Raw genomic sequence first — 26321 nt, 5'->3', positions numbered from 1 at the left:
CCAAGGATGATTCAGAGTTAGGTTTCTTAGCTGGGATCAGCTAACTACTGTGACAAAAAGCCTCCACATCTCAATCACTGAATCCAACAAAAGTTTCTTTTCTTGTCCATCTTAAATGATGGAAGTTGGCTGGCTTCCTGGCCAGCTGTCCTTTAAGGGGTGTCTTATTGATCTCCTAAGGCCTTGGAGTCCTTCGCTTTTTTTAAGTTTTTATTTTAATTCCAGTTAGTTAACATACAATGTTATGTTAGTTTCAGGTGTACAATGGAGTCCTTCACTTGAAAGCAGAGAAAGTGTGAACCAGTGTATGGGAAGTTTTTATGGGCCAGGCCTGAGAATGTACACATCATACTCAATTGGCCAGAAATTGGTCTTAAGTGCAAGGAAGGCAGAGAAACATAGTCTAGTTGTGTGTTCAGGAGGAAGGAAATAAGTTCTGGGGAGCAAGTAGCAATATCTGCGAGAGTAGGCAAAAGTAGGGTGTGGGGTAAGGAAGAGCATCTCAGGTATCCATTCATGTAATACTCAACACATATTTATTGAGCAACTACTATAGACTACGCAAGGTTTTAGGCATGGCAGCTATAGTGGTAAACCGAGACTCTGCTCTTATGGAGCTTTCTGTTTGGTGGGGAATGGCATATGGATTTTATTTTTTTATTTTTTAAGAAGGCTCCACACCCAGCATGGAGCTGAACATGGGGCTTGAACTCAAGAACCTGAGATCAAGACAAGCTGAGATCAAGAGTGAGAAGCTTAAGGTCGAGTCACCCTGGGGCCCCCAGCATATGGATTCTTATGGGGGTGAGTAGAACCTGGCCTCAGACCAATGTGGCTGGAACAGACTTAATAGCAATTTTGTAGGAAGCCATAAGGGTTTTGGATTTGATTCTAAGAGCAGTGAGATTCCATCAAAGGATGTTAAGCTAGGAACATGACATGCTTTGTTTTACCTTTTGAAGTGATCATTCTGGCAGCCTCAGGGAAAAATGGCTTGGCAGGGCAGGGCTGGACATGAGTAGAAGCAGGTATTTCAGGCAATCTAGAGGTGAGGGGAGACCGGCCTGGCCTGGTATGGTGGCACTGAAGATGGAGAAATGTGGAGAGACGGGAGAAATATTTGAGAGGTAGATTAAGAGATATAGTGACTGGGGGGGGGGGGTGAAAGAGAAGGAAGAGACAGGAATAATTCCTAAATTTTTTGGCCCTAAACGGGAGCAGTCTCAGTAGCAGTTCGGGACCTACGTCAGGTAATGTGAAAGCGCTTTATTAGGAAAGGTCAAACGGCGGCTGAAATCACGTGGCGCGACCAAGGCAGTGAGTTCCATTTTACAGAGGGGGAAACTGAGGCACGAGAGCCTGGCAGATGGGGGCAGGCCACGACGCGCTCGCCTCACACCGCTTGGGTAGGTGAAAGGACTGAGGCGCGTTGGGGACCTACTAAGCGCCAGTACCGTGCCGGGCAAGGCTCCGCTCCGCGGGCTTCCCTGTTCACCGATCGTGTTCCAATAAAGTTATTGAAATTGACACCGGTTGCTAAGGAAGTGGGTCGCTGAGCCGGGTTGCTAAGGAAGTGAGCGGCCGCCGTCTCTCCCCATCCGGGGCAGCGGGGAATGGCTGAGCCCGGGGCTTGCCGCCGCCCCCGCCCCCGCCGCCGCCGCCGCCGCCGCCGCCGCCGCCGCCAGCTGTCGGCTCGCGCCGCAGGTGAGTCGGGGAGGGGCCGGGGCTCCCGCGGGGCAGGCCCATCCTGTCCGCCGCCCGCGATGTGCCCGGAGGCCCGCGCGGGCGCCGCCGCCTGGCTCTGCTGCTTCGCGAGCGGGAGCATCCTCTGCCCTGCCTCCCGGGCATCCTCCAGCGGTCCGGGCGGCCTCGCCCCTCGTCCTTCGGGCGGAGGTGCGGCCCGCCCGTCAGACCTGGCCGCGAAGGGTCGGGGTCCATCCGGAGGGGTCTGCGGCGGTGGTCAGGCACCCAGCTCTGGAGAGAGGCAGGGAAGCGAGAGCCTGGGGTCCGAACCCCGCCGCTGCCCCAGGCTCACCGCGTGACCTTGGGCAAGTCCCTTCCCCTGTCAGGCTTCAGTTGACTGTTCAAGGATCTCCTAACACTTGCTGCTCGGAGTAGTTAAGATGATGAGGTGTGTACGTTGAAAGTGTCCTAAATGGGGAGAGGGAGAATTCTTAGGGCACCCTGACATGGGGACCGAGAGTCCAGTTTCAAGTCGAGAGTGTCTGAGTTGGAGACTCTGCATCTCCATTTAGTAATTGTGTGGCCTTGTCTTGGGCAAGTTAATCTCTGAGCCGCCTTTTCTTTATCTGTAAAATGAGTTAATGAACCACTGCGGAAAGCCAATGAAACAGGGTATGTCAGGTAGCTTGGCACATAGTAAGTGTCCAACAAGCTATTATGAGGCATATAGGGTGGTTTGGGCGAGGCTTCCAGGAGATGACTTTAGGACTGGTGGGATTTAAGTGTGCAGAGCACCAGCTCATATGTGTATCCTTTCGCTGTTGACATCCCACCGCCCCCAGTTTTCCTTCTCTGTGCTGCTGGGAGCAGGGGAAGTGATGTGGACCGGCACAAGTAGCCCTGGTGGTGGAAACCCTGAGGTCAAGTTCATGTAGATGACTGAGGTTATGGTCTCATTTTCAAATACGTGGGCTTTGTTGACCCTTCCAGAGCCAAAGGGTATGTCTTATGTCTTTTGGAAAGTGCTTAAAGCTTAATCACTATTTTCAAGTATGTGATTAAGAAGCACTTTTCGGTACATTATCTCACTTAATCTTCATGTAGACTTTGCCAGGTAGGTGGTGATGTTATCCCCATTTCACAGACGAGGAGACCGAGGCTCAGAAAAGCAAATGACTTGCCTAAGAATCTTATCTCTATAAAATGGTAGAGCTGGACACATTGCCAGGTAAATCCTGTATTTTCTCCCCTGTACCCTGATGTCTCTGCTTTCTCAACAATAGCTGTTACAAAGCCACCGGGTATTCTTGTTTCTTCTAACTGCTATGGCTAGAGCCTTTTTTCTCCAGTGGCAAGGAAATAAGATCTTATATAAAGCTTCATTTAAATAGATACCATCTGAAGTGTGGACTTCAAAAAAGACCTGGCATATTTAAAAGGGGGCTTCTCTGTCCCTCAGTCACCTCCTCTTTAAAACGAAAGAAGAGGGCTAAATGACATCTGAAGGCCCTTTCAGTGCTGTTGTGCAATTCTGATTGCAAGCTATGGAGTCGGGCTGTCTGGGTTCAAAGCTTGTGCACTAAATTCCTCTGTGCCAAGCACAACAGAAGATTTGGAAATCAGTCCCCACGCCATATATTTCAAGAGCCTCCAAACTTAATTTGCGTATTACTGGCTTTGGAGATGATTTGACTTTTTTTTTTTTTTTAAGATTTTATTTATTTATTTGACAGAGAGAGAGACAGCGAGAGAGGGAACACAAGCAAGGGGCGTGTGAGAGGGAGAAGCAGGCTTCCCGCGGAGCAGGGAGCCCGATGCGGGGCTCAATCCCAGGACTTTGGGATCATGACCTGAGCTGAAGGCAGACGCTTAATGACTGAGCCACCCAGGCACCCCATGATTTGACTCTTTAAATGAATTCCTATCTTGTGTTTACCCCTATTGCAGGATAAAGCTGCTGGTTCACATCTCTTCTTTTGTGTCCCTAGGCTTCTGTTGGGTGCTTGAGTTAGAAGTTTCAGTTTGACAACTGATGTGTGGGTCCCTGAGAAAGAGCCTTCTCTTGCGCTGGTTAATAATACATGCTCTCTGTACGGTGCCTAGTGATTTACAAAAGTGTTTAAGTGTGCCTTCACTCATTTGGTATTATTAGTAGCCCTACGAGGAAGATAAGGTGCAGATTTAAGATCCCCATTTTGCAGTCAAGGGATGTGAGGTAAGAGAAGCTGTGCTGCTAGTAAGTTGCCCATTTCACCTGGTCATTGGGTCTTCCAGCTCCAAGTTCAGTGCTCTTGCTCTATGCTGCCTCAGTTTTATTCATGCCACATTTGCTGAGCATCTCATATGTGTCAGGCCCTGTTCCAGCCTGGAGATATGATGGTTCAGAGGTAGATGAGGTCCTTGCTTTCATGCAGTTTACATTCCAGTGGCAGCAACAGAGAAATAAACCAATAAATGAACAGGTAATTTGGATAGAAATAAGGACTGTGAAAACACTAAAACAATGATGTCAGAGTAACTTCTTATGGGGATTGGGGTGCTGCTACTTTGATTGGATGGTCAGAGAAGTCCTCTCTAAGGGGGTGACTTTTTTTTTTTAAGATTTTTATTTATTTAATTTAGAGAGAGCGCGCAGAAGAGGGGGAGGGTCAGAGGGAGAGAGAATTTCCAAGCCGACTCCCCACTGAGCGCGGAGCCTGACATGGGGCTTGATCCCAGGATCCTGAGATCATGACCTGAGCCAAAATCAAGAGTCAGACGCTTAACTCACTGAACCACCAGGCACCCCTAAGGTGATGACATTTTGCTGAGATTTGCTGCCGGAAGGGGCCAGCCATTTGGAAATGTGGCCGAAGGAACCGCAAGGGTGAAGGCTCTGAGGGAACAAACTTGGTAAGTTCTGGGAACTGAAAGAAGGCTCAGAGTGGCTGGAGCAGGTGAGTTGGAGGTGAAAGGAGAGGGAGAATAGAGAGGTGGACTGATGGGGAGGGGTGAGGTCTCAGATCATACAGGGCTTGTAGGCTAGAGTAACTGTGATTTGATTTTAAAAGCGTGGGAAGCCATTGAAGGCTTTAAGAAGGGGAGTGATAATAGTTTATTTTTTGTTTTTTGTTTTTAAGATTTTTATTTATTTGAGAGAGTGTGAGAGCGAGAGAGAGCATGAGCCGAGGGGAGGGGCAGCGGGAAAGGGAGAAGCAGACTCCCCGCTGAGCAGGGAGCCTAAAGCAACTTGGTCCCAGGACCCTGGGATCTGATCTGAGCGGAAGGCAGACACTTAACCTGTTTTTTATTTTTTAAATCACTTTGGCCTCTGTGTGACCAATGAATTTTAAGGGGGATAAGCATGGCAGCCAGAAGGGTAGTTAGGAGGCCAGTAGAGAGGTGATGGTGGCCTGCTAGAGGGGTAGCAGTGGAGATGAGTACAAGAGGGTGAATTGGGGATGTGTTTTGGAGGCAGAACCAGCAGGATGGTGGTTGGGAGAAGAGCCGAAGGAATCAAGGATGACTCCTGGGTTTTTGGCCTGAGCAGTTAGGTAGATGTTGGTGGTGCCATCTGCTGCTAAAATGATAAAAGAATTTTTTGGTAAGGTGCCCTGTGAGGAAGAATTAGCAATGGCTTACTCTGAACTTGCTGGAGGGGCAGAGGTACAAACATCATACCTTGTAGTCCTTGGGGAAGAGATCCCAGCTTATGCTGCAGGAGGACAGCCAGATGCGTCTCATTGAAGTCCCCACCTTGGACATCCACAAGCCCTGCTTTTCTTACACTCTGGCTTTTGGCCAGTTTGTGGAGTGGCAGGCGTGGGCTTTGCCAGGGCAGTGCCCATCTGTCTCAGGCTGTTGGCGTTGATGTCCTGACTCGAGATCTTGGCCGATGAAGGCTGGAAGGAGGCTGGCCAGCTCTGGGAGAGAGAATGGAATCATTACTAGTGAAGCTCACTGTCGGTGCCTCACGTGGCCACAATTTCCCTACCAAAGTGGTTCTTTCCTTGGCCATCAAATGATATTTCTAAAGTTTCAGGGCTTTTGATTTGGGGATCCCTTGAAAAGCTGTTGTGTTCTGCCAGAATTCCTAGAGGATCCTTAAATGGAGTATCTCTTCTGAGCAAGAGAATTCAAGCCTTTTTTTCATAATATGCTAATAATTGCTCTTGTAAAATTTAGGCTTTACAATGTTGTAAGTTCCATACTAGGAATAGTAAGATGATAATCCCACCACCTCCACTTATAGAGCAGTTCAGAATGCTCTTTCCTATGAATTCTTTTTTACTAATGCCTGTCAGTGGAGATCACGTGGAATATGTACTGTCCTCAGTTTACAGATGAGGCATTGAGATGCTAAGAGGTCATTTGTTTTTGTCCATAGTGTTAGGAACCTGCTAGGTGCTGGGTTAGGTAGATCCTTGCTGCTCAGAGTGTGTTTTGTGTGACAGAATACCCATGTCCCCTGGAAGCTTGTTTGAAATCTGGGCCTAGATGTAATACACCAGGCTGCATTTTACCAAGACCCCCCAGTGTGTCCTGTGCAAGCTAAAGCTTCAGGTGCACTCATTTGGTAGTAAGTGGCAAAACTAGGCCTTGCCCATGATAATGATAATAAAAGTAGTAGGAATAGCTACCGTTTTTTGAGCCAAGCACTGTCATTAAATACTTGAGACAGGTTGTCTCATTTAGTCCTCAAGGCAACCCCGAACATGGGTACTGTTATGAATCCCACTTTCCAGAAGGGGAAAGTAGAGGCACACCAAAGTAAAATAACTTCCCCAGACCTGCTGAGTCTGAGGCCATTGCGCCTTCTACCACTGAGCTCATTCATCTTTCAGGCGGGCAATATATCCCTGCTGTGTTGTTGAGAGCCCTTCTCTTCTGTTCCTGGGTAACCAATGTCAAATGCTGATGAAAAAGTGACTTCAAAGAATGTTTGAGGAAATCAGGGTAAAAACCCTTGAGCTATTTTAACTGAACCTGGATGTCAATCACTTGACTGATAGTCAGTACACAGATACCCAATTTATAAGATAAGCCACCTCTCACACTTCTTAGCAGTCCAACACTCAAGGCCAAAACAGCTGACTTGGGTGGGAACTGTGAGCTTGTACTGAGTCATTCGGCCCTACACTGTTTCTTGATGGAGGTGATAACATCTGTATGGCTGAGAAGAGGGCAGCCCAAGTCCCATACCACCCACTGACTGCCTGCGAAGGATTTTGTGGTGCCTCAGTTTTCCCTCTCTGCCCCGTGAGCTCATTATTTTCCTTTCAACATCTCCTGATCTCCCCAGAGTCTTAGAAAGATTTCTTGGTCGGGGTGTGCCATCACAGGAAATTCTGGTGTGAAAAGAGGTAGGATCTGGGCGGTTGGGGCAAGAATTTTAGTAGCAATTCTGCCACTTGCTGTGTGATCTGGGGCAAGTAACTCAACCTCTCTGGCCCTCAGTTTCTGTATACACAAAATAAGGACCTGGGACAGCCTTCTAAGGCTCTTCCAGCCCTGCCTGGAAGACTGAGTGTGGAGTCGAGTGGTATTTTCTTCTTCCTTGGTGACTTCATGCTGGGCTTTCACCCAGACCTTCTAGGGTGGGGCTTTTCAAGCGTATTTCTTGGCAGCCAGAGATCATTGATTGCAATCAGCTCATCTTATCAGCGTCACACATCTGCACTGCAGCTTGGCATGTTCTTTTTTTTTTTTTAATATTTTATTTATTCATTTATTTGAAAGAGAGAGAGAGAGAGAGCACATGAGAGGGGGGAAGGTCAGAGGGAGAAGCAGACTCCCTGCCGAGCAGGGAGCCCGATGCGGGACTCGATCCCGGGACTCCAGATCATGACCTGAGCCGAAGGCAGTCGCTTAACCAACTGAGCCACCCAGGCGCCCTTGGCATGTTCATGTTTAAGGCTCAATTAGTCATGGTGACACATTGTGTCTCCTCACTGTCACACTGCAGGCGTTGAGCTCTTCACACACAGGCAGATCTATCTTTAGTGTGCTGATTTATTTAAATCAGGGTTTGCATTAGAGAGCACCCAGTGATAATTGTGGTGGGTGTGGTTTTATTTTTAAAGTTTTTGGCAGGATATTTGCAGCACTTGCATTTTGTCATATTTGAACACAGTGTATAAATGGAAGCGGGTCCAAGGGAACTAGAAATTGTAGGAGATTATTGGGAGTTGAGACATGACATGCTCTTACCTACTCTGGGGTCCTTCATATCACCTTCAGCAGTGGTTCCAGGAACTGCTTGCTTTGGGGCTTTTGTGTGGGAATGAAGTAAATAGAAACTAAAAGCTCATAGCATGGTTTCCAGCAGTATAGTGGATTGCAGTAATCATTACTTTATAACACATTTCAATAACCTAAGCAAAAAAATCTAGCTAGTAAATCACAAAAGATTCCATTCATGTGAGATGAAATATCAGTTTGGGTTACTTAAGATAACCGCAAGAAGATAGTTCTTGGTGGAAATAGTTACTGGTTTTGCAAGATCTGCAGTAACGAGTCAGATTCTAGCCTAAGAAATATATCATGTTTTTCCTTCCTTATTTCTTCAATTGCCAGCATTTTAAATTAATTATTTATGTATTTCCCAGCATTTTTTAATAGAATTTTTTTCCTCATTATAAAAATAATGAATTTCTGTTGAGGAAAAATGAGGAAAGTCCTGAAAAGATTAAATAAGAGGGGTGCCTGGGTGGCTCAGTCGTTAAGCCTTCAGCTCAGGTCATGATCCCAGGGTCCTGAGATCGAGCCCCGCATCGGCTCTCTGCTCTGTGGGAAGCCTGCTTCTTCCTCTCTCACTCCCCCTTCTTGTGTTCCCTCTCTCACTGTCTCTCTCTCTGTCAAATAAATAAATAAAATCTTAAAAAAAAAAAATTAAATAAGATTCACTTTGGGGCGCCTGGCTGGCTCAGTCAGTGGAGCGTGTGACTCTTGATCTTGGGGTTGTGAGTTTGAGCCCCATGTTGGGTATGGAGATCACTTAAAAATAAAATCTTTAAAAAATGCTTTAAAAGATTCACTTTAAATCCTACCACCCAGAACTAATCACTGTAACATTTTACTATCCAAAGGCAAATATATCCTAAATATATTTTTTCTCCTCGATGTACAGTTGTTACCTGTTTCCCCTATTGTTGTCATTTAGGCTAGTTTCAATATTAAATATTATAAATAATGCTACAGAGAACATCTTGATTGTCTTTGCATAAACCTTTGTCTGCATTTCTGACAATTTCTTTAAACAAGATGATTTAATTGTTAAAAAATTTTAATTATAAAGGCAGCCTCCTTCAATAATGTTTTTAACAAGGCAGTGTCTAAATAAAGTTGCAAAAGCAGACATTATTACAATTTGGTGGGGAGGGATTACCTGTGAAAATGGTATCCTATCTCAATTTCAGCACACTTGGCTACTTGCAGGTATATTTTTAGATAAATGTACTCAAAGCAGACTTTTCATTTTCCATTTGGAAATGTTCATTTAACATTTCGTCATCCTGTTTCATGTTTATAGTAAACTCTCCCCAGCATTGGGCATTTGTTTCCAGCTTTTTATAATCACGTATAGTGCTCTAATGAACATCTCTGCTTCTCTCTCAGCCTCATAAGAGAACAATTCTAAATCAATGCTTTGGGGAAAGTTAGAACTTGAAAAAGTTCTAAAGGAGAAGTGTACATTTCCTTCTTAAAATTTTATTAGGAGCTTCTAAAATAATTTTTTAAGACTCCAGCTTTATTGACACATACCATAAGGATTTTTGAATAATTTTTCTCAGCCTTCTTTGCTGCTTCTCCTTAATCCACTTTTCTTTTTGATACAGAATTCCCAATGTTTAAGACCCAGAACATGGGCCTGTTTCAACCCTCCATTCCCTGAACAGGCTGTTGGTTGGTGACATTAACCAGAAATGCTCTACATACATTGTCAGGTTTGTGCACTGTGTGAGCTTTGAGAGCACGCATACCATTGTGGAACTGGACAGTGAACCATGACAGTACTGGTGGACTTTTGGAGAGGGTTTTTTAAAAAGTATTTCCCTCGTCATATTACTGCAGTAAATCCTGTAATTTATAGGAAATTCTGCTTCATCGACTTTGGGAACTGTTTACTATAGAGGTAGCACATGTAGGCAAGAGCCTCTCCAACATTAATGTACACACGAATTACCAGAAATTTTGATAAAATGGAAGTCTGATTTGGGGGATCTAGATGGGGTTAGATTCTGCAGAGTTAAAGTAGGTGGAACAGGAGAAGATTTTCGGTGGCACTCATACAACATCCTAAATTACATTGGATGGCATGGTGAGCGTTATTCCCCCCCTCCTTTTTTAAAGATTTATTTATTTATTTGAGGGGAGGGAGGGGCAGAGGGAGAGGGAGAGAGAAACTCTAAGCCGATTCCACGCTCGGCACGGAGCAGGCATGGAGCACGGAGCCCAAGGAGGGCTCAATCTCAGGACCCTGAGATCATGACCTGAGGCAAAACCGGGTCGGATGGATGTTTAACCGACTGCACCCACCCAGGTGCGCGGAGAATTATTCCCTTTTAAGCTCATTTGTTTCTTCTTCTAAGTATATCTAGAAGAATATTTGTTTGGTTCCTGTCTGTTTCTTAACACTTGCTAATCTGGCTTTCTAACCAAGAGAGATCAGACCTCAGCCCTTAGGGAAGCTGCAGAATCTAGCTAGAATTGAGTAACATTGTTGTGTGTCCTTGTATTTATTTTCATAGTTACTTTCTATTTACAGCAAGTGATACTGATTTTCTATTCATGTCAGTAAAGTTTCTTTTAAAAAATAAATTTGGGTTAGCGGCGCCTGGGTGGCTCAGATGGTTAAGCGTCTGCCTTTGGCTCAGTTCATGATCCCAGGGTCCTGGGATCAAGCCCCACATCGGGCTCTCTGCTCAGTCGGGAGCCCCTTCTCCCTCTCCCTTTGCCTCCCCCCTGCTCATGCTCTCTCTCTCTGTGTATCTCTGTGTCTCAAATGAATAAATAAAATCTTGGGGGAAAAAAATTGGGGTTAAAAGAAAGTAGACTTAAGGAAAAACCTTGAGTAAATAATAGTACAGGTGATGCCTGGAAATGGTAAAAAATGTGAAGAGACGACCCGATGACTGATATCTCGGGCTGGTGTGGAAAAAAGACCATGTACTTTGGAGTCAGGTAGACCTGGTTTCTGTGTATTTTGCCACTTATTAACTTGGTGTGCCATGTTACTTCCCTCTCGCCGTCTCAGGACTTTTGTCCTCTAAATTGGGTCAGGGCAGAAGCACCTCCTGCGGGCCAGGCACTGTAATGCTTGTCTCTGATCCTCACACAGCCCCAAGCAGCAGGCAGGGTATTGGTGGTCTTCCCATTTTACAGACAGCGGATAGGCTGCAAGCGGTGAAGGAACCTGTGCGGAGCCCCAGAGCTAGGATGGTAGGACTGGGTTTCAATCTCAGGTGTGCCTGAATCTCTCTCTCCTTATTCCAGGCCACTAACCTCTTTTAAGTGTAGATTTTTGCTGTGGCTCTCTACCCAGCTGAAAGGCAGTCTGATTAAAATGAAAAGTCATTGAGGGGCGCCTGGGTGGCTCCATCGGTTAAGCGTCCGACTCTTTTTTTTTTTTTTTAAAGATTTTATTTATTTATTTGAGAGAGAATGAGAGACAGAGAGCATGAGAGGGAAGAGGGCAGAGGGAGAAGCAGACCCCCCGCTGAGCAGGGAGCCCGATGCGGGACTCGATTCCGGGACTCCAGGATCATGACCTGAGCCGAAGGCAGTCGCTTAACCAACTGAGCCACCCAGGCGCCCAAGCGTCCAACTCTTAATTTCAGCTCAGATCGCGATCTTGGGGGTCCTGGTCTGTTTGACATTTGCTCTCTCCCTCTCCCCCTCCCTCTGCTTGTGCACCACACTCTCAAATAAATAAACAAATCTTAAAAAAAAAAAAAGTCATTGAGCACACCCATGTTCACTGCAGCATTATTCAGAATAGCCAGGAGGTGGAAGTAGTCCAAATGTCCATGGACGGATCAGTGGATTAAAAAAATGTGGCGTATACCGCACAATAGGATATTATTTAGCCTTAAAAAACAAGGCGATCTTGTCACATGCTACAACACGGAGGTGGAGTGGTGGTTTCCAGGGGCTGGGGAAAGGGGAAAATGGGGAGTTTTTGTTTGATAGGTATAGAGTTTCAGTTTGGCAAGATGAAAAAGTTCTAGAGATTTGTTACACAACAATGTGGATGTAATTGACACCTACTGAACTGCGTACACTTAAAAATGATTAAGAGGGGGACACCTGGATGGCTCAGTCGGTTAAGCGGCTGCCTTCGGCTCAGGTCATGATCCCAGGGTCCTGGGATCGAGTCCCACATCGGGCTCCCTGCTCGGCGGGGAGCCTGCTTCTCCCTCTGCCTGCCTCTCCCCCTGCTTGTGTTCTGTCTCTCTGACAAATAAATAAATAAAATCTTAAAAAAAAAAAAAATGGTTAAGAGGGTACATTTTATGTAAGTGGTTTTTTTTTTTTTACCACAATTAAAAATTTCTTTTCTTTCTTTTTTTTTTTTTTTTTTAAGATTTTATTTATTTATTTGACAGAGAGAGAGCACATAAGCAGGGGGAGCGGCAGGCAGAGGGAAAGGAAGAAGCAGGCCTCCCACTGAGCGGGGACCTTGACCCAGGGCTTGATTCCAGGACCCTGGGATCATGACCTGAGCTGAAGGCAGATACTTAACTGACTGAGCCACCTAGGCACCCCCACAATTAAGAATTTCTTCAAAGTAGAAAAAAAAGAAAAAAAAAAAGAAAAGCCATTGGTCAGAAGGCATTTTTTTTTTCATTTTGGAAAATTCCAACCGTACATAAAAATAGAATAGTACAATGAAGCATAAACCTATTACCCACCTCCAGCAGTTATCAGCACATGGCACTTTTGTTCTACCAATAACCTCCCATCCACCCCGCCCCACTCTGGTTTATTGTGATCCCAGACAGCACATAACTTTATCTGAAAACACTTTTGTGTGTATGCCTAAAAGTAAGAACTTTATTTAAAGAACACCATTTTCACACCTAAAAAAAAGTAATAATTCTTCAACATCATCTAATATCCAGTGTTCAAATGTCCTTGATTGTCTCATACATTTTATAAGTTGATTCGTATGAATTGAGATCCAAAAAGGGCCCCAATCAAGAGCCAAATGTTGTATTTGGTTGATTTAAGTGTTTTAAATCAACAGAGTATACATTTTTAGCAGGGAAACAACTTTGTTTCTTTCCTGGATTAGTACATGCAATGAGAAGTTCCTGGCAGGAAGGCTCTTCCCGCTTTGTAGCCTCATGGTGGTTGAGAGCGTAAGTTCTGTATGTTGGGCTGGAGTGGGCAACAGGGTGCACTAGTGGTGGGGGGATTAGTGAGACAGCGGGGGCGGGGGAGGTGGTGTAAGACGGCCCCCTCTGTCAAAAAAGGAACATGTATAGCTTTTACACCTCTAGGAATGGATCCTGCTCCTTACTCCTACCTGTAGTTACAGGTGTATGCTCAGGATATTCACTGCCACATTGTTTGCAGTAGCAAAAGACCAGAAACCATGAGAAGATCCCTCAGTAGTTGAATAATCAAATACTTATAAGTTTATCTTATTTTATTTTTTTAAGTGAACTCTATACCCACTGTGGAGTTAGAACTCATGACCCTGAGGTCAAGACTTGCATGCTCTACTGACTCAGCCAGTCAGGTGCCCCATCAAATATGTTATAAAGCAACCACACCATGACATCTGGGCAGCTGTTTAAAAGGGGAGATGGTGCAGAAATTGCCTCAAAGATCTATAAAGTAAGATGGAGAATGTACATAGTGTACTTACGCTTGAGTTTAAAAAAAAAAGAAAGAAAGGTGGGAGAGCAATACAGATACATTAATGCTTGCATATGCACTGCCTATCTCCCCAAGGGGTAGGAGGAGGATTACTTGTTTACTGTATACTTAACCTATATAACTTGAATTGTTTTAATCTATGCATATATTGATACATACATGTACATATACATATGTGTGTGTGTTCAGAATAAGTTCATATGTAGATCTTTAAATAAGATAAACCTAGTTTTGAATCCTGACTGTTCCACTTAATTGCTGAGAGACCTTGAGCAAATTAATTTCTCTGAACCTCCCATTCTTATTTTTAAAATAAGGCTAATACCTATGCCTCCTAAGGTGATTTTGAGGATTAGAAGAGGAATATACATTAAACTTTTTTTTTTTAATCTCTTTTTTTTAAGATTTTATTTATTTATTTGACAGAGAGAGAGAGACAGCGAGAGAGGGAACACAAGCAAGGGGAGTGGGAGAGGGAGAAGCAGGCTCCCTGCTGAGCAAGGAGCCCGATGCGGGGCTCGATCCCAGGACCCTGGGATCATGACCTGAGCCAAAGGCAGATGCTTAACCAACTGAACCACCCAGGTGCCCCTACATTAAACTCTTGATAAGCTATGAGTTGTGACTATCGAATACAACAAAACCCCAGATCCACACTGATTCTAATGAGAAGTATCCTCTAGATTTGAATATATTTTTATGAATGTGTTTTATGAATGCTTCACAATTGGATACAAAAAAAAAAAAAGGATTTCTTTCCCTCTTTTTCCCCCTAGATAAATGCTTTCTTTGTTTGCCTGTTTGGGTTATCAAATGATAGGGCATGCCTGGCGCCGATTTGAATTCAGGGCAGGAATTTATTTGTTCACGTTTCTTGTATGTGACCTTTGTAGGTTTCTTCCCAGATAAGTAGCCTGTCTTCGTAAGACACTTAACCTGAAATCAAGGTGCTAGACTTTTTTCCCCCAAAGAAGAAATAGCTTTATTGCCATCCTCCCACTTGATTATAAGAAACAAAACATATGCACCTATTGAAAAGGCCAAAGAAAGCAAAAAAAAATCACTTGCAAGCTCACTCCCGAGATCAATGTTGCTTGCATTCCCTGAGTGTTCATTACACATCTTGCACTAAGCTAAGCATTGAACATTTATTACTTTATGTAATCCATAGAACAGTTCTTTAAGGTAGGTGTTATTAACTGCATTTTATGGAAGAAACTATGACTTACGTAACTTTCTCAAGGTTTTGTAGCTAAGTGGCTGTGCAGAAATTCAAACCCTGTCGAGCACTAAAGCTCATGCTTTTAACCATGACTTTATACTGTTTCCCTCACATCTTTCTCTGCACATGTGCACATACACATGTAAACATAAATCACATCATAATAACTCTTCTGTTTGGTAGCCTGCATCAGCAAAATGTCATGAACATCTTCCTATAAGTAAATACCTGGAGGGGTATTGCCATTTTAATGACTGCATAATTTCCTATTATAGACATGTGTTATAACCAGTCCTTTACTGATGAGCATTTAGGTGGTCAGAGGTGGTACTGTAATAATTATAAACATGTACATCTTGCACATATATTCAGTTACTGATGCCCTTAAATAATATCCTTAAAATAATTCCAAGAAATGGAGTTGCTGTTTCAAGGGATTATAACATTTTGAGTATTACATTTCAAGGAAATGATTGATTGATTCAAGATATTGATTACTCAACTCTTGATTACTCGATGCCAGTTTGAGAAGCTGTGGCTCTCATATGTACTGTAAGGAACAGTTTAAAAGTTTTTAGATAGTTCATACAACTATCTGGCTATAAACATTGCCTGTAATAACAACAAACTATATTTTATTAGTCTGGTATTTTGACATCTTTGCACTAAATGCCTTTAGGGCTGAAGCTACATGACAAGCTACAATGACATTAGAATGTTAAAGATGCCATTACCGCACTGTCATTAAATACTTTAGACAGGTTGTCGCAGACCTCATGGAAGCTCTTTTATGACTCTTCACCAGAAAGTTGAGATAAGCTCTTTTATGACACTTCACCAGAAAGTTGAGATAAGTACTTTTACTCCTAGGGCCCTTTGTTCATCAATTAAAACATTTTTTCCTTTTTTTTAGAAAAATAGTTATTTATTTATTTTTATAAGTAATCTCTACACCCAGCGTGGGGCTCAGACTCACCACCCTGAGACCAAGAGTTGCACGCTCCACCAACTGAGCCAGCCAGGCATCCCAAAACATTTTTATTACCTTATATTCATGGTGGCCAGTGAAACTAGATAGATGAAAAGCAGGAAAAGAATGAGTTTTAACACCTGGATATTAGTTTACTAATCAATTTCACAAAAATTCTCCATCTCCTTTTCCCTTAATTTTATTTTTCTGACCACACAATATACTTCCACGATTTAAAACTCAAGAGATCTAAAGGGCAGACATGCAAAGTCTCCCTCCTACTCTTGGCTCTCATCATACAGCTCTTTCCCTACAGGCAACCAGTGTTGTTTTCTGACTCATGAATATCCCTTCAAATATATTTTATGCATCTATAAGCAGATATAGAACTGTTCCCTCAACACAAATCCAGTGTCCTTTTAAAAGTTCTGCAGCGGGGCGCCTGGGTGGCTCAGTTGTTAAGCGTCTGCCTTCGGCTCAGGTCATGGTCCTGGGGTCCTGGGATCGAGCCCCACATCGAGCTCCCTGCCCCACGGGAAGCCTGCTTCTCCCTTTCTCCTGCTTGTGTTCCCTCTCTCACTGTGTCTCTCTCTGTCAAATAAATAAATAAAATCTTAAAAAAATAAATAAATACAAGTTCTGCAGGGCAGTGATGTTATTTTTCAACAGGAGCTGAATAATCCTGTTTTGAAAATTGTGTAACTCCCATTGTGATCACTGGCCATTATGAGAACCAGAGGCCCAGAATTGGACTTGCTCTCTTGGGGTGGTTCAGGGATTGCAAACAAGGAGCCCTGGTACTTCAAAACACTTAGCAGTGGTTGTGAGAGAGTGGTGTTGATGGTGTTGAGGTGGATACATAGTAGAAGCAGCCGCTTCCCCTGAGAGAAACTTGCACGGACAGTTGTTTTGGGCTGCTTAATAGGGAGTTGCTTTATCTTCTTGCCTGAGAGTTGCATGTTTTTTCGGATAGCCCATGTGATCTGTGGCTTCAGCTGTCTTCCAGATACTCTGAGTCCTTGAACTCCAGGCCAGGCAGTTGGCAGGGGTTGCCTGGTCTGATCTCAGAAGACACTGCGTTGGAATGCATTGATTAAAGATGCATTAGTGTGCACTCTGTGTGCCTGCAGATTGCTCCTCCTTACAGGCCTGTTTCTGGTAAATTGCCAGACCTTTATTTTTTTCCCATTTGAAGATACCACATACTCATTAAAGTATATTTGGAAAATATAGGAATGTTGAGGAAGCAGGGGAAATCACCTCTAGTCCCATCACCCAAAGTGGACCACTGTTGATGTTTTGATGTGTCTTATATAATTGTGATTGCATGCATTCAGTTTTGTAAACTGCTTTTTCATTTATGATAAACATTTTCCATGTTATTACAGAACGTTGGTAAGTGTCGTTTAAAAAGATGGGCTAGCATGGCAGGCCTTTCTAATCAGATCATGTGTACGTGAATTTGATTATAGACAGAGATGCCTATAGGAGCCAGGCAGGAAGTACAAATGGGCAAAGGATGCTGGGAGTGAGACAGTAGGGAGCGGGGTTGGGGAGGATTGGAGAGGTCAGGTCCTCCAAAGGGGCAGCTTTCTCAGCTCCCATTGCTGCCAGTTAGGGCACAGGCCAGGGGCTGTCAGATACTCTCATTCTTCAAGAGAAGCAGAAGACCTGTTTTTTTTTTTAAATGTGAAATTGGTGGTTTTGGGGGGTTTTTTTTGAGAAGATTTTAAACATTCAGAGAATAATATGAGAAACAATCAGGATTTACAGCTAACATTTTCTCTTATTTTCCTCAAGCCTCATTTCCCATTTTTGTTTTGTTTTGTTTTGTTTAAGTATACTTAACTCCCAATGTGGGGCTCTAACTCACAACCCCTGAGATCAAGAGTTGCTCACTCCACCAACTGAGCCAGCCCAGTGCCCCTCCCTGCCTTTTTTTTTTTTTTAAGAGAAATGATAAAGTATTACAGATAAAATTGAAATATCCTTCCCAGTTTTAATCCCATTCTCTACCTCTCACCCTGCCCAATTTGGGCAGCTGCTATTATAAGTTGTTGTGTATCTTTCTATCCCATTTTTTACTACTTACATATAAATAAATGCAACTCCATGAGCACCATATTGTTTTATAAATTTTTAATCATAATTATCGCTCTGCACTTGCTCTTTCACTCAACTTGTTTATTTATCCATGTAAATATATATAAGTCTGATTCGGGGTTGGCAGACTTTTTCTGTAAAAGATCAGGCAGTAAATATTTTAGGTTTTGTGAGCCAGCCTGTCTCTGTTACAGCTACTCAACCCTGCTATTCTATAGCTAATGCAGCCATACATAATATGTAAACAAGGGGGTACGGCTGTGTTCCAATAAAATTTTATTTACAAAAACAGGTTGTGGGCTAGATTTGGCCCATGGGCTATAGTTTGCTGACCCCTGCTCTAATGCATTCCTTTTACCTACTGAATAGTATGGTGTCTATATTATATATATATATATATATTTTTTTTTTCAGTTCCCCTGAAAATAGATGTGTAGGTTGTTTCCCATTTTTCTATTTTAACATGCTGCAGGAAGCATCCCTGTCCATGTCTCCTCGTGTACATGTGCAAAGGTTTTTCACTAGGACATACACATACATAGAAGTGGAATTGCTGAGGCTTTTTTTTTTTTTTTTTTTAACAAATAACATGGTCCAAATAAAATGCTTCAGGTAGAATGTGACCAGTGTGTGACCTCTGTCCTAGAATCTCTATAGGAAGCCCGTAGTGAGAATCCAATCCACACCTAGTTCTAGAATTTGAGGTAAGACTCCATGACAGCTAGCAAAGGTGAGGGTGCATTAATCCAAATAGAAGAGCTGGAGAACGATCTGGAAGAGAGTCATTGCCGTGAGAAATGTGTAACTGACTTCCTCAGTGGACAAAAGAAGTGAAGTTGGGGGAGAAACTCAGTTTTTCATGTGTAGTGGCCATTCAAACTGTGGTTGTTAATGTTAGAATGACAAGTTCTAACAGAAAAGGTATTCAGGATGAAGGTGACGAGCTGCTGACCTGTGGTTGCTTCTTTCCTGGCAATGCTGTGAGTTCCTTTAAAGATTTATCACTGTAATTAGACCGGCTAGAAGGAGAGTAAGGAAGGTAATAAAGTAAAGAAAGAGTGTCAGGGCATCCTTCCAAGAAAACCCTCTCCTTTGAGGAGGATCCAGAGCAAGTTTTTAAGCCGTGGTGGCAGGAAATTAAATTAGCCCATCTTCCTGAAGTACTACGTCAATAATACATGACTAGTTCAGTCGAGCTCAGTGGGTTCTGAAAAGAAATGGTGTTCTGTGTTCTGAGTTGAGATTTAATTAAGGGGATGCAGGCTTTGGGAATTCCTTCTTTTTAAAACATTTCAAACATTGTAGGCCATTATCATTCCTTTGTTTTTATTGTTTTGGAGCGCTCAAAAAATAGACGGTGCTCTAACACAAGCAGCTGAACATCAAGGTCACCCTTGATGCAGGCTTTTTTTTTTTTTTAAACAAGCTTGGGGCCACATTGTTTGATAGGTAAAAGCTGGACGGCTCTGCCCCTTCAGGGATATGCAATGCAGAAAAATTGGTCTCTCCACTGACGCATTCTCCACTTAACCCCCCACGTTGTTGTTGTTGTGGGTTTTTTTTTAAGTTTTATTTAAGTAATCATCCAATGTGGGGCTCGAACTCATGACCCCGAGATCAAGAGAGTTGCAGGCTTCACTGGCTGAGCCAGCCAGGCGCCTCCCCACCCCCACCCCTTACGTTTCTTACTCCGAGTCTAGGACCTTGTGTAAACCATCCCACGAGCTGCAGCAGAGGCCTCCCCACAGGAGGCTCAGGGGGCGGGGGTTTGAGCTTGGCACCTGGACAGCTTTTGCAGGTCTCTGCCGACATGGAGGTAGAGACCCGCACCGGTAACGGCTGCAGTGGTAGCTTGGGGGCCATTGCCTTGGGAAGAGAAAGGGAGATGCAGTAAGCAGACTGGCCATTCTAACATCTAGTTCTTTCTTCTCATTAGGCAAAACTGTAGTAGCATATAGAAGGTGGGGAATGAGGGAGGGACTGTCTTTTACATGGTTTTCCTTAAATGGGTTGAGCTTCACTTTTTTTTAAGATTTTATTTATTTATTTGAGAGAGAGAGAGAGTGAATGAGCACAAGTAGGCGGAGCAGTAGAGGGAGAGGCAGAAGCAGGCTGAGCAGGGAGCCTGATGCGAGGCTCAATCCCAGGACCCTGGGATCATGACCTGAGTTGAAGGCAGAAGCTTCACCGACTGAGCCACCCAGGTACCCCTTGAGCTTCACTACTAATTGAACACTGATTAGTTTAATCTGATTTTTTTTTTTAGGGTAACGACTACAAACTGAACAAGAGTATAAAAGTTAGGGCTCACCAGTAATCTCTGGAATGACCCTTTGATGAGGGTTTTGGATGAATCTGCATCAGTTTATTTTAATCCAGCTTTATGTTAGTTCATAACGTACTTCCACCTTTGTAAGTACCCCTTAGTCTCACAATCATCCATAAAGAAGGAGAATTATCCCTGTTTTACCAATTTTATAGAAAATGGGTTAGAGGCCTTCTAGCTCTTCATTCTAGACATTATTTTATTACATGTAACGACTAGAAAGTATAAGAAATAACTTTTCATGTTTCCATGTACTTAGCAGCAGCAGAATTTTTTATAAAAGCTTAATGGGAGAACATATTGACTCTATATTTATTAACGTCCAGTCCATAAGCCATAGACTGGCCCATCACTGCCTCACGTTCTCCCGCTCCTTTGTTGGCAGGGAATAGGTCACCCTCACAACTAAAAAGAAATTGTTAGCACTGTCCTAAGTGTCTGTTAAAATTACATATGCATATATCCTGTGAGCCAGCAGTATGTTTTTAGAAATTTATCTTACAGATACACTTTCCCACACGTGAAAGGATGTGGACCTAGTTTTTTCACAGTAAAATATCAGAAACAGCTTAAGTGCTGGGATTGTGGTTAAATAAATTATGACGCTTCCATGCAGTGGGATATTTTCCTGCTGTCATAAAGAATAAGGCAGCTGTATATTTATTGAGGGAACAAATGCCAAGATATGTGGTTTAGTGAGGAAAAGCAAGGTGCAGGACACTGTGTTATTACTGTGTATAACATTCTATGCTTGCGTTAAAAAAGAGGGGGTAAGTATGTATTATTACATATTTGCTTGCTATGTATAAACTAGCTCAGGAAGATTAAAAATCTAGTAATACTTGTTTTGTGGGCAGGGACCTGGGTGGCTGGAGAACATGTGAGGGACAGGGACCTATCACTGAAGAGGTCACTGAATCAAGAAGCAGGAGAATCACCTACTTAAAAGAAAAGCCAAAACCACCCCACATTGAGGTTTTTAGGAATTTGGGGTCCTTGTATGTACTTCTTCACTCTGATCTGCTTGCTTGCTACCCCTTCCCAAAGGACCCATTTAATCATCCTTTCTTCTGCTCCCTGAGTTTTCTGGCACCAAATGAAGTTCTCTTTTTTGTTTTTACTTAAAAAAAAATTTTTTTTTTTAAGATTTATTTGTTTATTTTAGAGGCGGGGAGGGGCAGAGGGAGAAGAGAGAGAGTCTCAAGCAGACTCCGTGCTGAGCATGGAGCCCCACGTGAGGCTTGATCTCACGACCCTGAGATCACAACCTGAGCTGAACCCAAGAGTCAGTCACTTAACCTACTGCACCACCCAGGTGCTTCTATTTAAAAAAAAATTTTAACACCTATTTTTTTATTTGCATTCAAATTGTATTCAATCTGTTGGTTGAATAAGTGCTTTCTATGTAATGTATTACACCACATCCTCATTTATTTGCATACATTTTGCATAAGCCATAGTTTATGATTTTAGAATGGAAGAGTATTATTGGCACAAGATAGGAAATTCAAACAGTACAGATGAGCATGAAGTGAAGTTTTTTCTCTCTCTCTTGACCTGAGAGTCCTCTAGGCCCACAGTTCCCCTGCTGAGGCTGCCACTGTTACCACTTTGATATGCATACTTCTAAGAATATTGTTTTGCATATCAAACATAAACATGAGTGCATATATCCACCTGCTTACACACCGTGTTAACTGTACTATACACACGGTTTCTCATCTACTTTTTTCACTTAGCACTGCATCTCAGTATGGAGTTACATTTAGATTAGCATGTTCTTTTCAGTAACTGCTATATATGTGTCATTACATATATATTTAATTTATTCCATCATCCTCCTCAGTCTGTTGCTACCACAAATGATGCCACAACGAATATCCTTGTATCTGTGGGATAAGTTCTTAGAAATACAACTGCTACGTCGAAAGGTATTGATAGATAGTTCCAAATTGCTCTCTGCAGAGGTTTTAGTAGTTCAACAGGACAGAAGATTATCCAGGCTTTTAAAAGGTTTCTAGCTGCTGCAACCTGGAGTATAAGATAAAGTATCAGTCAAAGGGAAGACAGGCTCGTTCACACTACTGGGGGACTAAAGGTTGTACTGTTCCCACTGAAGCTCGTTAAGATCCTATGAAGAGGTATATAGCGTGCATTACAGTTATTTAATGTAGCCATCAGAAGGTTAGCCAGATGAAGGTGACATGGGTGTGTCAGGTGCTATTGAGCAGCCTTCAGTGACAACTGTACTGTCCTTATTTACTTTTGCTTTTTTTCTAGGACCTTAGCATCCTGAGACATTTTGGATTCACAGCCCTCAAGGTTGACCCAGTCAGAGTTCATCATGTCAAAGTTAAAAAGCTCAGAGTCAGTCAGGGTGGTGGTTCGCTGTCGGCCCATGAATGGCAAGGAAAAGGCTGCTTCATATGATAAGGTGGTGGATGTGGACGTGAAGCTGGGGCAGGTGTCAGTGAAGAACCCCAAAGGAGTGGCCCATGAAATGCCCAAGACCTTCACCTTTGATGCAGTCTATGACTGGAATGCCAAGCAGTTTGAACTCTATGATGAGACATTCCGACCGCTCGTGGACTCTGTCTTGCAGGGTTTCAATGGGACAATTTTTGCCTATGGACAAACCGGGACTGGGAAAACCTACACGATGGAAGGAGTCCGTGGTGATCCTGAGAAAAGAGGGGTCATCCCTAACTCATTTGACCACATCTTCACCCATATCTCTCGATCCCAGAATCAACAGTACCTGGTCAGGGCTTCTTACTTGGAGATCTACCAGGAGGAGATTCGAGATCTGCTCTCAAAGGATCAGACCAAAAGGCTAGAGCTCAAAGAGAGGCCTGACACTGGCGTGTACGTGAAAGACCTGTCTTCTTTTGTCACCAAGAGCGTGAAGGAGATAGAGCATGTGATGAACGTGGGGAACCAGAACCGCTCTGTCGGCGCTACCAACATGAACGAGCACAGCTCACGCTCTCATGCAATTTTTGTAATCACCATTGAGTGCAGTGAGGTGGGCCTTGATGGAGAAAACCATATCCGTGTAGGGAAATTGAACCTTGTGGATCTTGCTGGCAGCGAACGGCAAGCCAAGACCGGTGCACAAGGAGAAAGACTGAAGGAGGCTACCAAGATCAACCTGTCCCTTTCAGCCTTAGGTAATGTCATCTCTGCCCTGGTGGACGGCAAAAGCACTCACATTCCATATCGGGACTCAAAGCTGACCAGGCTCCTCCAAGATTCTCTTGGTGGCAATGCTAAAACTGTGATGGTAGCCAACGTGGGACCTGCCTCATACAATGTAGAAGAGACTCTGACCACTCTGAGATATGCCAACCGTGCCAAAAACATTAAGAACAAGCCAAGGGTCAACGAGGACCCTAAAGATGCCCTCCTTCGAGAATTCCAGGAAGAGATTGCTCGGCTCAAGGCCCAGCTGGAAAAACGGTCCATTGGCAGGAGGAAGAGGCGAGAGAAGCGGAGGGAAGGTGGTGGCAGTGGTGGGGGCGGGGAGGAGGAGGAGGAGGAGGGAGAAGAGGGTGAGGAGGAAGGGGATGATAAGGATGATTACTGGCGGGAACAGCAAGAAAAACTGGAGATTGAGAAGCGGGCCATTGTAGAGGACCACAGCTTGGTTGCAGAGGAGAAGATGAGGTTGCTGAAGGAGAAAGAGAAGAAGATGGAGGACCTGCGGCGGGAGAAGGACGCTGCTGAGATGCTGGGCGCCAAAATCAAGGTACCACAACCTTCCTTGGGCCTTTGTTCTCTCAGTGCTTTCCATTTTATCCAAAAAATGATATGATGGATGATGTCCCTTTCAGTTTTACATTCCCAACAGCCCCATGGATCCAGTGTCCAGTAAACATTTGTTGAATTGAAATAAAAACCATTTCTTCAAGTTTATATTGAACTCGTAGGAAGAATAATTATTACATATGTGCAGGTATGAAAAGCAGCAATAAAACGGACACCCAAGGGCCCCACAGCCAGTGTGAGAAATAGAACATAATCCATATCTTTACAAGCTTTGTGTCTCCCTCCCCCAGAGCTAGCCCTTGTTTTGAATTTGGCATTTATTGTTTCCTGACTTTTCTTCACAGTTTTCTCATATAAGTATATACCTCTAAAAAAAGATAGTTCCACATAATTTTCTACCTTTATATAAATGGAATCCCACTGCTGCAATTTGCTTTTACTTGCCCAGTCTTATGTAATGGGATTTGTCTAGGTTGATGCTTGTAGCTGTGGTTCATTCTTCATTACTGCTCTGAGAAGTGAGTGGTATTCCATTCTCCTGATAGTGGGTTGCTTCCATTTTTTGCTATGTACATTTTTGTACTTGGCTCCAGGAGAACACGGATGAGCAAGAATTTCTTACCTGGCGCCATTAGGTCCTCGGGTATGTGCAGCCCCAATTTTACTAGATAATAACAAGTTGTTTTTGGAGGTGGCCATATGAAGTGAAGCTTCTACCCGCACATATGAACTCTGGTTGCTCCTCGTCCTTACCAGCACTTATGACTATCCGATTTAATTATCATATATCTGATGTATATAAAATGGTATCTCATTGTGGGATTTTTTTGTTTGTTTGTTTGTTTTTAAGTAGGCTCCATGTTTAGCGTGGAGCCCAACTCGGGGCTTGAACTTATGACCCTGAGATCAAGACCTGAGCTGAGATCAAGAGTCGGATGCCTAACCGACTGAGCCACCCAGGTGCCCCTCATTGTGGTTTTAATATGCAGTGCCCCGACCATATGACATACAGAATAGTTCCATTGCCCACAAATGCTCTCTTGTAGTCAGCCCCCTCCCTCAACCTCCAACCCCTGTGAGTCAGTAGCTGACTAGCATTCTAGAGCATGGAGACTCCTATGTATTTTCTTTCTGGTGCCAGTGTACTATTCCATCAGGTACCTGGACTCTGGGCTGCCATAGGCCTTTACTGGCGGAGGAGAGGACAGGGCTAGCCCTGGCAATCGGACCCCTGCCCACCAGCCAGAACGGCTCTGAGGTGTTGGGTTTTTTCTTAGTGAATTTATGAAAACTGATTTCGATGCTCAAATGTATCCTTGTTTATTAATTTCGCTTTCTCGCCTCCGCTTTCCCCACTGTATGAAGCTGTGCTTTATCTCTGGCTTCATGGTAGCCCTTTCACAGAGCTGGGTTCTGTTTTACTTCAGAGGCAGGGGTCTGTTCCAGAGTGTTCAAGACCTGATGTAAAAATGGTGTCCTATACAACACAGTTAGGACGTCACTTTGTTTCAGGGAGGGGCTTACTCTGGGATTCCTGAACGTCAGACGCCACTTCACCCCTCCATATTCCTGCACTTAAAGTGTAACAGAGTGTGCCCCTGTTTGATGTGCATGCTGGTTTTTAGGATCACATCTATTATTCAAGCCCAGGAACACCTAGACTCTCTAAACAACCTGGATTATTTGGGCAACTCTCAGAGGCCAGGTGTGGCAAGACTCAGTATTACGTCAAGGTCACTGAATCTCTTAGAAGTTTTGTTTATGGGAGAATGATATTACTTCTGTCTCTCAAAATCTCTGGATGCTGTAAAATCATAGGACAAAAGTATTTTACAGCTGGAAGGAGTGGGGGGGGGCGGGGGCGGGAAGGGTGGTTAGTAATCCAGTCCAACCACTTCATTTTGAGAGAAGAGGAAATGGGCCTAAGGGCTCACTGAAAGATGGCAGCAGAGGGCTACTATTAATGTTCATAAGTTTCTTAAAAGCAAGGTTGTGGAGTTTTTGGATTCTGTGCTTTTCAGGTGCAAATCATTCCCATGGCTTTAGCCACCATCTAAATGCTCAAGGTGTCCCATCTATTATAGCCAGCCCAGAGCTGTCTCCTAACATTCAAGTCTGATAGTTTCTGCCTACTGGACATTTCCAGGGATGGCCATGGCCACCCAGAACCTGTTCCTGCCTTCCTTTTCTTTTCTTTCTTTTTTTTTTTTTTCCTGCCTTCCTTTTTGCAGTCAAGCCAGAGCCCTGCTAGCCATGCCTCCTTCTCCCTTACCGTCCAGTCAGTCCCAAGGCCTCTGAATCCTGCGCCATCGGATCGGATCTCTTGGACCCATCCACTTTGCTCTGCCCCGCCATTACTGCCCTTAGCCCAGGCCTGAATCCTC

General features: G+C 43.8%; 1 protein-coding gene across 2 annotated transcripts in view; it reads left to right on the top strand.

Moving 5' to 3' along the window:
• The first annotated feature begins 1613 nt into the window (after window positions 1-1613).
• The window catches only part of KIF3B (kinesin family member 3B), a 40017-nt gene continuing 15309 nt past the window's right edge, over window positions 1614-26321 (top strand). The window contains exons 1-2 of one of the 2 annotated variants that reach the window (XM_035006040.1): window positions 1614-1704; window positions 22450-23917. In XM_035006040.1, coding sequence (XP_034861931.1) covers window positions 22514-23917 — 1404 coding nt within the window. In that variant the 5' untranslated portion in view covers window positions 1614-1704; window positions 22450-22513. Of the gene's footprint in view, window positions 1705-22449; window positions 23918-26321 lie in introns of those variants that run through there. The other variant, XM_035006041.1, reaches the window with a different exon arrangement.

Source organism: Mirounga leonina, unplaced genomic scaffold (assembly GCF_011800145.1).
Source record: "Mirounga leonina isolate KUSES-001 unplaced genomic scaffold, KU_Mleo_1.0 Mir_150, whole genome shotgun sequence".
NCBI classification, from domain to species: Eukaryota; Metazoa; Chordata; class Mammalia; order Carnivora; family Phocidae; genus Mirounga; species Mirounga leonina.
This window is presented reverse-complemented; position numbering and strand designations above follow the sequence as displayed.